This window comes from Leuciscus leuciscus (assembly GCF_965113295.1).
Source record: "Leuciscus leuciscus genome assembly, chromosome: 8".
Taxonomy (NCBI): domain Eukaryota; kingdom Metazoa; phylum Chordata; class Actinopteri; order Cypriniformes; family Leuciscidae; genus Leuciscus; species Leuciscus leuciscus.
The window spans coordinates 17586576-17600421 of record NC_138732.1 but is presented as its reverse complement, the minus strand read 5'-3'; the positions used below and the strand labels follow the sequence as shown (position 1 = coordinate 17600421).

Genomic DNA, 13846 nt, shown 5'->3' with positions numbered 1-13846 from the left:
GTGGGATACAAAAACAACAAATCGACAACCACCCAAAAAAATGGATCAGCACACTATAGGCGGACAGAGAAAGGTGGGTTTTTGGGGGAGTCAAGCTGCAAGCCAGTAAAAGCCTCCAGTTTACACCCCTCCTCTAAAATAATGGTTAATGCTGGTTACGTTTTCGCTGCATTAAACTCAAGATAAAAGCAATACATTTTCAATTCATATTCTGTCTGACTATATAAATGTACAATAGATATATACATACATACATACATACATACATACATACACGCATAGATACATACAGTGGGGAGAACAAGTATTTGATACACTGCCGATTTTGCAGGTTTTCCCACTTACAAAGCATGTAGAAGTCTGTCATTTTTATCGTAGGTACACTTCAACTGTGAGTGATGGAATCTAAAACAAAAATCCAGAAAATCACATTGTATGATTTTTAAGTAATTAATTAGCATTTTATTGCTTGACATAAGTATTTGATACATCAGAAAAGCAGAACTTAATATTTGGTACAGAAACCTTTGTTTGCAATTACAGAGATCATACGTTTCCTGTAGTTCTTGACCAGGTTTGCACACAATGCAGCAGTGATTTTGGCCCACTCCTCCATACAGACCTTCTCCAGATCCTTCAGGTTTCAGGGCTGTCGCTGGGCAATATGGACTTTCAGCTCCCTCCAAAGATTTTCTATTGGGTTCACTCCAGGACCTTGAGATGCTTCTTACGGAGCCACTCCTTAGTTGCCCTGGCTGTGTGTTTCGGGTCGTTGTCATGCTGGAAGACCCAGCCACGACCCATCTTCAATGCTCTTACTGAGGGAAGGAGGTTGTTGGCCAAGATCTCGCGATACATGGCCCCATCCATCCTCCCCTCAATAAGGTGCAGTCGTCCTGTCCCCTTTGCAGAAAAGCATCCCCAAAGAATGATGTTTCCACCTCCATGCTTCACGGTTGGGATGGTGTTCTTGGGGTTGTACTCATCCTTCTTCCTCCAAACACGGCGAGTGGAGTCTAGACCAAAAAGCTCTATTTTTGTCTCATCAGACCACATGACCTTCTCCCATTCCTCCTCTGGATCATCCAGATGGTCATTGGCAAACTTCAGACGAGCCTGGACATGCGCTGGCTTGAGCAGGGGGACCCTGCGTGCGCTGCAGAATTTTAATCCATGACGACGTAGTGTGTTACTAATGGTTTTCTTTGAGACTGTGGTCCCAGCTCTCTTCAGGTCATTGACCAGGTCCTGCCGTGTAGTTCTGGGCTGATCCCTCACCTGCCTCATGATCATTGATGCCCCACGAGGTGAGATCTTGCATGGTGCCCCAGACCGAGGGAGATTGACAGTCATCTTGAACTTCTTCCATTTTCTAATAATTGCGCCAAAAGTTGTTGCCTTCTCACCAAGCTGCTTGCCTATTGTCCTGTAGCCCATCCCAGCCTTGTGCAGGTCTACAATATTATCCCAGATGTCCTTACACAGCTTTCTGGTCTTGGCCATCGTGGAGAGATTGGAGTCTGTTTGATTGAGTGTGTGGACAGGTGTATTTTATACAGGTAACGAGTTCAAACAGGTACAGTTAATACAGGTAATGAGTGGAGAACAGGAGGGCTTCTTAAAGAAAAACTAACAGGTCTATGAGAGCCGGAATTCTTACTGGTTGGTAGGTGATCAAATACTTATGTCATGCAATAAAATGCAAATTAAATATTTAAAAATCATACAATGTGATTTTATAGATTCCGTCTCTCACAGTTGAAGAGTACCTATGATAAAAATGACAGACCTCTACATGCTTTGTAAGTAGGAAAACCTGCAAAATTGGCAGTATATCAAATACTTGTTCTCCCCACTGTACATACACATAAATATATATAGTAAATCTGATAATAATGACATCTTGAGAGTTTTTTTTTCAGCTTCGCTGCTTCTGTGCGCAACATGGATGAAATATAACTGCTTGTGATGAATATAACATCATATGGCATGCACGCTCACGTGATTCTTTATATGTTCGTTTGTGTGTGTGTGTGTGTGTGTGTGTGTGTGTGTGTGTGTGTGTGTGTGTGTGTGTGTGTGTGTGTGTGTGTGTGTGTGTGTGTGTGTGTGTGTGTGTGTGTGTGTGTGTGTGTGTGTGTGTGTGTGTGATGAAACATATTCAGAGTGTCATTCGGGTGACAAAAACATAAGGCATAAAAAGGCAAGAATTTTTGTTTTGTCAAATTTTACGCACTTAATCAGCCATATTTGTTAGAACATGCAATTTAGCATAGACATGTCATTAAAATTGAATTAAAATGTGTATTTCCTTCACTATACAACCAGCAATTTGTGGATTCATTTGCAATTAATCAGCTGTTGGTGGTTATGATAAGACAGCCAGTGCATGGTTATAATGCTCATCTCATGTAATCACTAGATTATGATTTTATATTTATTTTCTAGTGATTTAATATGAATCACTAGAAAATGTATTTAAACAACTCTATAAATCATTTCTAATACAGAAATGCCAGGCAATCGTGGGCAATCTAGAAATAACTCTATTTGCGTTGCAATGAGTACTTGAGTTTTTACTGGCCCCATTACTTTAAATACTGGCTTATGATCTGTTGACACTTTGAAAGATACATCAACATGTCCTGGCCGAAATGCTGACAGATTTACTTTCTACAGGCATTTTTAAGTTCTAAACTTGTGAAGGTCGACTTTCTTAGTTAGAATCCAAGAATAGCATTTAGTATGCAACTGGGGTGCAGTTGCTACTGAAAGTGTCTTAGGGGCCGCTCACACACAGGACACATTCTGTGTGAACAGCCCCTAACTCTACCCCCCATCATGCATGTCTTCTGACAATAACAATTTGTCTGATGTGTTGATACTGCTACGCCATGTTTAACATTCTTGCCCTGAGTGCCCACATATATAGTGATCTATTTCAAGAATAGCATCACTGCACAGGCACAAAACACCAAATGTAGACTATAATATTTGACACTAAATATAATAGGATACAAGGCTTTCTGTGCTCTATTATCAAACAAGGCATTTAAGATTGTTTTTTTCAACCCTGTTACAGGAGGCACATTTACAGTACACGTCTTCAAACTCTTTCTAATCAAACACATCTGATTCAACTCATCAGCTCAATGGCGGAGACTCCAATACATCACATGGATGGATCAGATAAGGGAGACATCCAAAATGTTGCCTTTAGGCATTCATTGTTAAAAAAAAAGCTGTTAAAAATCTTCTTTTGTCAATTACAAAATCTACTTGTAAATGAATAATAGTATATTTTCAGACGATTTAATTAATATGTAATGATATAATCAAATATTATATATAATATATATAATAATAATATTATATATAATATTTGATTATATCATTACATATTAATTAAATCATAAAAAAAAAAAATCTGCTCTTATTAAAATATTGAATATTATTAAATTATAATAAATCCTAGAATTTAATTATAGCAAATTAAATGTATTGATATAACTTCATCAGGAATAAACAGAAGAAAAAAATGACCTCTAATATGATTGCCACATGTCATGGAGTCTATGCCGGCACAAATACAGCCACACCCTGGACCCTGATGATGCTGCTTTTCTGGGAAGGTGGTGGGAGAGAGACGTTGGCTCTCGCCGCCAAGTGTGTGTGTTGTTCGAATGTGCATGTGTTAATGTGTGATGCACAGGCAATGAGTATGGGGTGTGTTTTAGAGGGGAAAACCAAAAGTTAATGAGCGACACTTTAACACCCAATCCCCTTCTGGCTAATCATGTTCATGTCTGGATTAAACACATGAATCGGAACCCCCCCTCTTCTAACTCTCAAATACATGCATCCTCCTTATTTTGCACTGCAGGCCCAGATGAAAAAAACACACAACAGATGGCTAAGATGGCCTCTACAAGGGCATCTAGCCGTCTACATGCAGTTAGTTGGCACTGGAAAGCATCACACAAAATGTGTTCCAGTGTGCGTTTATTCTGAAATGCTTGCAGTGAGCGCCACCATCTCCCGCACGATTGTAGCTCTAGCTGACTTGTTACCATAGAAACCTACTTTAGATATCGCCTGTTCAAGAGGCAGCGCATACACACATACATGGATGCACAGAGCACACAATGTGCAGAGAGCACAGAACATCATGCTTTATATGTAAGTTAATGCAAAATAAACCTTGACAGGGCTCTCCTTTGCTTCCCGTCAGGGTCTAGTATCACCCTGAAGGGGTTTATTGTATGATAACGCCTGAATTAATATACACAGCTAAATAAATAAATAAAGACATATAGTTCAAACTATTACATGATCTTACTTGCAGATTATCATAAGGATATAGCTACAATTCCATTAAATTTTTTTTTTTTTTTTACCTGAAACAGTATTAATAATCCAATCCAAGATATAGTACCATTCAAAAGTTTGGGGTCATTAAGATTTTATTTTCAATTAAATAAAATTTAAAGAAATAATACTTTTATTTGGCAAGGATGCATTAAATTGATCAAAAGTGATAGTAAAACAAAACATTGTTAAAAATAAATGCTGTTCTTTTGAACTCTTTGTTCATCGAAGAATCCTGAAAAAATGAATCAAGATTAATATTAAGCAACACAACTGTTAGTAATTAATAATAAGAACATTAAGAATAATTAATAATAAGAAATGTTTCTTGAGCAGCAAATCAGCATAATAGAATGATTTCTGAAGAATCATGTGACACTGAAGACTGGAGTAGTAATGCTGAAAATTCAGCTTTGACATCACAGGAATAAATTACACTTAAATATTTCTATGATAGAAATCAGTTATTTTATATTTTAATCGTATGTTACGATATTACTGTATTTCCCATGAAATGCAGCTTTGGTGAGCATAAGAGACTTCTTTCTAAAACATCGATTTTAAGTTTAACTGGAGACTCCTAAGCTTCTAGCCATCCTTTAAAGGGTTTAGCTAACTATAAAATTAATACAGATGTTCTCAGAGGTCATTTTTAAAACAATACGTAGCCACATAGAGTGGTGCGGGGACAATGTATTTGTTGGCCAAAACCCAGAAATGAATTCGTATTTTAGCACTTCCGGTTCCACTGACCTGAAGTCAATGTGTTTTTGAATTGGTTTTTAGTGAAATGCTTGAAATAAGGTCTGTGGTGAACAAGCTCAAGATATTTCCATGTTTTTTTTCAATGTCTTGTAAATGTCTTGTTTTTTCAGTGTCTAAATGGGATTACAGAGGTTGTCGGGAACATTAAACGTCTTCAGCCGACCAGGTAAACTCATCTACACACAAGTCCGCTTTCACAGCCTCGTTGTGCTTATAATTGTGTTCTTGCAAACTATTATAACTCAAACTTTAAGGAAAATTGTTTTTTAACAAAGACTGAAAGAGTTGTCGGAAGCTTAGTGATGGTGACGTTGAAATCATGCGAATGTGGTGTAGTTCTCCACTCTGTTGAGTCACATGATGGGACAAATGACAAGAGAGACAGCAGCGTGATATGGGAGATATGAAAGTACAATGAACGGCACAATGAAAGTTGCCTTGGAAAACAGTCAGTTTATTATACAAAAAGATTGAATTCTGCAATGTACTAATTAGAATGAAGCATTTGAAAGAGCTGTTTAACATAGTATAGATGTAATGCATATGCAAATGGCGCTGGGTTATTTTCCAAAAGGAATATTTCAACCAGATTTAAACATTTTGTCGTCATTTATTCACCCTCATGTTGTTCCAGCCCTGACTTTATTTCTTCTGTGGAACATAAAATATATTGTAACATTGGACTCCATTAAAACACAGTGAAACATGTTTCATAGAAGAAAGAAAGTCATACAGTTTTAGAATGACATCAGAGTGTGAAAATTACAACAGAAATGTTAGGTCACTAAAACAAATCATAATTTAATAGATTAATGGTTTTTTCCCCCTACTTTCATTTCCTGTTATTGTTGACCATCAATGAGAGCGGAGACTGATTTTAATAACATTAAATGACTGCATTCAGGGTCATATCATTCACACCTCATGACATTTTATTCTGCACAAAGCCTATTATTTGGTTTTTAAATGCCCATACCAGACATAAAACAACATGAGGAGGAGGGTGAGAAAAACAGAGCGAGCGTGAGAGAGACGAGGCGGTCTAAAAAGTTCATTTCTGGGCACATTCATGAAAAGCAGTATGCTCGCCTCAGATATCCATGGCAACTTATGCTATGAATTGAGTCTGAAAGATGCATGGTAACACGACAGATACACTCTTTATGTTTGACAGCGGTAGCGACCGTGTGAGAGTGAAAGAGACTGTGTGACACTATGTGTTTGTGTGTGTACAAGGGGGAGAGAAACAGAGGGGGTAAACAGGCACCCGGGCAACTTGCCTAAAACCTGCCTGTCTCACGGTGGGTTTGCTAAATGAAGGTCTAATTTGCAGTGGGCCTTGGGTGAAGCGGGGAAGAAGAAAGCTTTCAAAGAAAGCAGAGCCCTCTCAATACAGAGATAACAGAGATGCAACAACAGGCCTGAGAGCTGCTGGGGTTAAACAATAAATGCTGAATTTATGCTTTTCCAAAGAGACAATCAAACCTCATGCTTGTTTAATTGCCATTTTATGATACTAGCTCCAGACAGTGTACTTAAATGATGTTATAAACCTATACGATTTATTTTTCTTCTATGGAACACCAAAGAAGATTAAGGAAAATGGCCAGAGTGCTCTTTTTCATAGAGCAAGAGAATACCCAACTCTTCAAAGCTCCAAAGACAAAAACCATAATAGACAATAAGGAAGAAAGTTCAAACCACTTATATGCTATATTCTCATGGAGAATAAACATAGAAACAGCACATAAGGAGAAAGAGGAAAATAATTGTTCATAAACTTTGTTGGTTCAAATATCATGATATATTGGGTCTGAATTAGCAAAAGCATGAATAAGATCTATGGATGAAAACAGACTAAGTGAATAATTTCAATTCCACTCTGTTCCTTTTAATTTGGCTTTATAAGATCATATGAAAAATATATATATTTTTTTTTTATATTGTACTCTTGCCTTCTACAGAAGAAAACATATATATTTATGAATCAATGAAAAAAAAAAAGTTTTGGTTGAACTATTCCTTTAACAAATTAATGAACATCAGTTCTTCTGAAAAATATGAAAAATTTGAAGCACTGAATATTTCTGAGTAAATCACAATGGATTTGTTGACCCGTAAGATGAAGCTATTCCAATGTAGAAAATTCTAATCCAATGCCAAACTTTTTTTTATGTATGTGTTCTGTTCAAGCATTGACAACAAAAGCAGCATCCATACTGATGTGTATGCTTGTTATACTTTTTATTTATTGTGGGAATGAATCTTGTGCTCAAGATATCTAGGGCCTCATTTTGAATGTGCTTTGAAGACCTTCGTTGGACATCTACCTTAAACAGTCTCATTATTTGCCTCCAATATCCGCAAAGCATTTGCTTCTGAATCCAGACGCCACTGAACCTGCACAAAAACACAAACATTCCCTTAATACAATACAGATAAATACAACAACAACAAAAAACTCTGCTGCCCAACACTGGACTCAAATGTATAGTATTATTTATGCACTATTATAGTATTTATTAATAAGCTTTTATCTTTTCGTGTTTTTCATTTTTTATATATTTCTAGCTTCAATTTATTTGAATGTTTTAGTAATTTTAGCAATTTCACTTAAACATTTTATTTCAGTAGTAACATTTATATTAAATTTTTCTCATCTAATATTAATGTTTTATTTCAGCTAATGAAAACAAATTGTAATAGTTTTAGTTCACAATAGCAACACTGTTGGGCAGTAGTGTTGCTACCACCAGTAATCAATTATTTGTAGATTAGTCTAATCACATTTCTCCACATAAATGTTTTAAACCATAACCATTAGAGACTAACTGTTCAACAGAGAAGTTATTTTAAGTAGTGCAATAACATTGACACTTCTCTACAACATCAAATTTTCTCACACAATATTTCAGCAATCATTCCTGTATTTTGAAACTGCCTGTTTTAAAGCATAACTAGTGCAAATGAATGACTCTTTTGAGTCCTTTCATTTCAAACAGTTAAGCAAAATGGTCTGAAATATTTTGCCATGTACAGTAGTTTGTAGTATAACTAGCTGCTTTCTCTAAAGGGTAGAACTCAGATCATCTTAGTTCATTTGTAGTAGTTAGTAGCTTTGCTAGCTAACATTTCTGAATAGCTTACCCAACACTGCTTGTGACTCAGCTCTGTAAAAAAACAAAACACGAAAAACAACATGGTTTGTTTAAATTAAGCATTTAGACCAGGGCTGCATCCAAAACAGCATTGCCCTACTATATAGCAGGCTAAAAACAGTATGCGACAAAAGTAGTATGTCCGAATTCACAAAAGAGTAGAAACCCTCTACAATGCAAGTAATTCACTTGAATATGCGACAACATTTTAGGCGACTAAATAAGGTCTATCACTAGCCCTTGGCTAATGAATTGTTAGACTTCACTCGCCAGAGTTTGAGTTAGAAGTATCACTTGCCTTCACTCTAACTGAGCACTTGACACTTTCACTACTGCAACTCAACTCAATGGATATGCACTTTATGCAGTGTACAGTATTTGATGCACCTTAAACTGAAGTGTGAAGGCGTCAGACCTTAGCGTGTTTTACATTGTTATTAGTAGTAGAATTAGTAGTATCATTTTATCAGTTAATTGTCAATTATTTTTTATTTTTTTACAGAAACACTGAATGACCAACATCTCAAGCATCACCAGCCCTAAGTTCTGTTAAAATGACAAATATGCATTTTCATTCACACATGGTTACTTCTTCCAGTGAGATTCTGAAGTGTGCACAGGATGGACACTTCACTATCCCATGAGGCCACAGCAGAGGATTTGTGAATGGCAGTGAAGCAACACAACTGACGCTGGTAGATCACATGATAATGACAACATGGCGCATGTAGTATGTCCGGATTACATTCATACTACACACATTCATACTATTTAGAACATACCTTTTTAGCAGTTGTGAAGTAATTACTTGTTTAAAATGAGTACCTACTCAAGATAGTATGCAACTTCGGACGCAGCAAATGGTTCCTCAAATCTTGCCCTGGAGGGCCAATGCCCTGCAGAGTTTAGCTCCAACCCTGATCAAACACATCCGAGCAAACTAATCAAGGTCTTCAGGATCACAGGCTGTGTCCGAAATCACCCCCCGACCCTTAAATAGGGAAGTCTGCTGCAGAGCTCGCTTCAGTGCTGGCTCTGACAAAGTGCGAATCGAGGGCGCATCTCGACCGCAAAGGGGGTCTGAAGGCAACCCTTCTGAAACCTAAAATGGGACATCCTATGGTCTCATGGACTTAACAGACACGTGTGCGCGGCAGCCATTGTCCACAAGACCGTAAGTGCATAAGTGTGCCATTTGTGACAGGGCCATACACTCAATGGCTAGAGAATACCCATAATGCACTGTAAGGGTCATGCCGAATGAATTCGCATGTCTGACCTGAAGATGGCGCCCACAGCTGAATCATCCATTCATCCATTTTCCAAACCGCAGGTCCAATGTGGCTACAGTGTTATATCACACAGGTCTCATTTTCTTTTTACTTGATTATTAAATTGTTTGATTAAGGTTTATACTGTACATGCTAGTTTCCATGAAAGAGTTCAAGATAAATCTTTTCATCTAACTACTGGAGCTGCCAGTTTGCTTAGTTTCAAACGATTATTTGTTTTTCATTCGGGTTTTCATTCACTCCTATTTCACTCACTCCTACTCCATTTCATTCAGTAATGCAGGGAATAGTGAATGAGGGCATAGGGGGCGATTGTGGACACAGCCACAGGTAGGTGAGTTTTCAGAGTTTGAGCTAAACTCTGTAGGGCAGTGGCCCTTCAGGACCGGATTTGAGGAACCCTGATTAAGACTTTTGGCTTACGTATATCTCATCCTTCTGTTGGGAATGCAGGGCCAGGCACTTAACAAGCTGCTTGACTGGTGTTCATCAGGAGGTTTGGCTCGCTCTTGTGGGCCACAAGATACAATCTGACAGCCTGTTCTCCAAGAGTGGGCTTAACATCGAATCGTTCTATCAAGAAGTACACAAAATTCAATGTACTGTTTACTGAAAATATGACATGAACTATAGAATAACACATCCTTTCACATGACACACATCTTGAGGCAAACAGAAATGAGTCAACGAGTGTTACTCACTTGGGTCTTGGGTTCTGTCCTCTTTTCTCTGTTCTATGTGCCTGTGTATGATTGCAAGGACCTTGCACTGGTTGGTGAAAATGTTTGGTTCAGCTATAACCTCACTGAGTCTCAAGTTGCTCTTTATGGCCACTGAGGCTGTGGAACGAGCCACCATGGGCAACTGGTCTTGATAAGCCTTGTCTGTGAAGCCTTGCTCCACCTTCTGGATGGTTTGGATCCTACAGGAAGCATAAAACAAGCCAAATGAAGACAAGGTGTGACATTAATTAGTCCTTAGCCTTTGAAGCATATGTGACTCATTACGAAATCATGGCTGCAGGCCAATTTGCATATTTATATTACACACTTAAAGCATTTATTTTTATCCATAGGAAATGGATTATATCATGAGAAGTGGGCTTTATATACCAGAATAGAGAATAACAAAATGTGAGTTTAACAACAATGGCAAAAATGCTATTTGGTTATAATTTGGTTGACATAATCTGATGAGAAAGTAAAAAGGAAAGCTCACCTTCTGTTGGTCAGAATGCTGTAAATCTCCTGCACAAGAAGCTCTGCAGCTCCAGGTTTACAGTGGATTGTGCCATCTATGATCTCCTTCATCAGACTGATGTTTTGCTTCACAATAAACTTTTAAACAACCAAAGAGGCAAGATCTTTATTAAACTGGAATATTTTAAGAAGAAAAAGTCCAAAGCATAATAGACATATCAAAGAACATTAATACAAAATAATTTTCATGTCATTTGGTGATCATTTCTGCAGGGTATCAAACTCACTTTCTCAATCTGGGACCAGTTCGATTGTTTGGTACCCAAGGAAGTTCCATTGTCAAAGGAGTGCATATGAAAATCCTCTGGGAAATACCAGGAAAATATTTCCGCCACTAGGTATCCGTTGGAAAAGTCTCTTTGGTCAAAAAAGAGAGCAAGGCACGTGTATAGCACATTTCATCCTTAATGGTAATTCATATTTGTTTATTTTTCATTCAAATTTGTCCTTTCATTAAACCAAGTGTTTCATTATTTCAAAAAGTAGCCAGAAGTTGACTAAACAGCGAAATATAACTGAAATGATGAGTTATACTTGATTAGAAATCTAAACTAACAAGCGATATGCCATATTTAAGATTTTATGTTCAAATACATTGAGATCCACTCAATTTTTAAAGCTTGTGCGACTGTTATCTTCTCAAACCTACTCACCTGCGCACGTTTTTTGGAAAAAACGATAAATCAAGACTTTGCAGCCATTTCAAAACCTCTCGTGGTATACCAGCCTTCTTAGGAGACTGTGAATAGGCCATTTCTAAGTAAGGGTAACGACAGAAACGATTTGTTTGTTTGGCGAAGAGAGTTGCATGGAAACAAGCCCGGGGACACGCGCTGAAGTTGATGTGCTGCCACCTGCTGGCAGATCATATTTTATTTATTTTTTATTTATCCTTTATTTAACCAGGAAAAGCCCATTGAGATTAAAAATCTCTTTTGCAAGGGAGACCTGGCCAAGATAGGCAGCAGAATTACATCACATCATTACATACGTACAAGACACACAAAAAACATGAAAATAAAAACAAATAAATTAATAGAAACAGTTTTGAAAGCCAATTATGCACTTACAATGAAATCTCAATTAAAACATTGACATGTGAGGGAGTCCAACTCAAAACATCTCATTCTTAACTTAAAAACACTCAAAGGAATCATATGATTGATCTGTACAGTATACCTTATTCACAGCAGCGCCATCTTTGATATTTAACGGGAATGAGAGCATGGCTGTGAGGGATAGCGTCTCAGTTCGCCTACTTATACTACGCCCTAAAAGTATGTAATCGTTTTGTGAAGAAAAAGTAGCCTACATACCTTTGAGAGTGTAGCAGAAGAGTATACATGCTTTGGGACATACTCACGTCATACAATTCTTTAACGGTTGCTCTCTGTTGCTTTATTACACGCATCCCCGTCACGTAAACTGACCTGTCAATTATCTTGTCAAAGATAAAATCCTCCACATTTCATTTTCTACTGTATGGGAGAGAAATGCAGCACGGTGATCTGCAGTCACGGGTATTTCATGCGGAGCTCATTTTCATACGATGCATTTAAAAGTTATAATGTCCAAACGGATCTTTATAAAAGTTCACGTTGTTGTTGCAGATGAAATGTAACACGGATAACATTGTTTAATTATTTTTTATCAGCTTAAATGTTGATTATTAGTCACTCAGGCAAACCCCTTTATCAAAACCTCTCTTAAAGGGATACTCCACTTTAAAATGAAAATTCTGTCATCATATACTCACCCTCATGTTGTTTCAAACCTGTATGAATTTCTTTCTTCTGCTGAACAGAAAGGAAGATATTTAGAAGAATGTCAGTAACCAGACAGTTTCTGGTCCCATTGACTTCCATAGTAGGAAAAATATATACTATGGAAGTCAATGGGACCAGAAACTGTTTTGTTGTTTTCTGAACACTTTTTACTCGTGATTGTAGTTCTGATCTGGATCCTCCAAAGCGCACTTTTTGTACTGCTGACGAAACACTGCAAAAAATACATTTTATTTCCAATAGATTTTCGCAGTGTGCTTTGGAGGATTTGAGTTTTTTGAACAGTAAAAAGTGTTCAAAAAATGACAAAACATTGCGTATTTGTGCGACCGACGGTTAAGTAGAGAGGTTTAGATAAAGGGGTTTGAGTTCATAATTTAATCTGATAAAAAAAAAATAATAATGTTTTAATGTTATCCGCATTATATTTCATCTGCAACAATGTGAGCTTTTATAAAGACACGTTTGGCCATTAACTTTTAAATGCATCGTTATGCATTATTATGAGGAGAGTTCTCTGCATAGTGCACGTGCAACTTCTTTTCTCCAATATGGTAGGAAATTAAAATTTTAATGTGTAGGATTTTAACTGTGACAAGATGATTGACATGCCAGTTTATGGCGACATGATGCATGTAGCAACAGAGAGAACACGTTAAAAACGCAATTTTATGACGTGATATAGTGTGTCCCAAAGCTTGTCTACTCTTCTGCTGCACACTCAAAAGTTTGTACTTTTTCTTCACAAAAAGAGTACATACATTTAGGGCATAGTATAAGTAGGCGGATTGGGATGCAGCACATATCCCTGCATGCCTGTCATGGCGCTGCTCTGTATATGGTCTATTGATGGGCTGCGTTCCAATTTCTAAACGTGATAAATCCACCTCTAAAGGGCACTTCGGAGTCAGAACAGTCATTGCCTCAATATTGAAGGGTCGTTTCAAACCAAAGTGCTCAAAACTGGTCAATTCAAAGGGCTCTTTGGAATGAAAGATTTCGAAGGGTAGCCCTACAACTGACTGGACACTTTTCTCCCATTATTCTTTGTGCAGGTTTATTTTGTTTGGCCCCAAAGAATGGCTGTGCATGTGACAGGCTCGGAGTTCAACACCTATAAATAGCTAGACGATCAGACTTAGCTCAATATGCTTTTTAGTTTTAAAGACGGCATGCAATGGAAGTTGCAATAGTATTTTCTCCCCCTATTGTGACGTATA

General features: G+C 37.5%; 1 protein-coding gene across 4 annotated transcripts; it reads right to left on the bottom strand.

The window, feature by feature from the left end:
- Window positions 1-5364: 5364 nt before the first annotated feature.
- On the bottom strand, window positions 5365-11671 carry spata4 (spermatogenesis associated 4). Of its 4 annotated transcripts, XR_014208362.1 has the most exons (7): window positions 11496-11669; window positions 11070-11199; window positions 10802-10920; window positions 10285-10505; window positions 10007-10156; window positions 8281-8303; window positions 5366-7533 (listed from the first exon to the last, which is right to left on the bottom strand). XR_014208362.1 is itself a non-coding variant. In XM_082178518.1 (6 exons), the coding sequence occupies exons 1-5, from the start codon at window positions 11594-11596 to the stop codon at window positions 10047-10049; spliced, it is 681 nt and encodes a 226-aa protein (XP_082034644.1). In that variant the 5' UTR covers window positions 11597-11660; the 3' UTR covers window positions 5369-7533; window positions 10007-10046. The 4 variants fall into 4 exon arrangements, 2 of the variants coding, with proteins under 2 accessions (XP_082034643.1, XP_082034644.1); XR_014208361.1 differs by lacking the exon at window positions 8281-8303 and having other exon boundaries at window positions 9984-10156; XM_082178518.1 differs by lacking the exon at window positions 8281-8303 and having other exon boundaries at window positions 5369-7533; window positions 11496-11660.
- Window positions 11672-13846: the final 2175 nt, after the last annotated feature.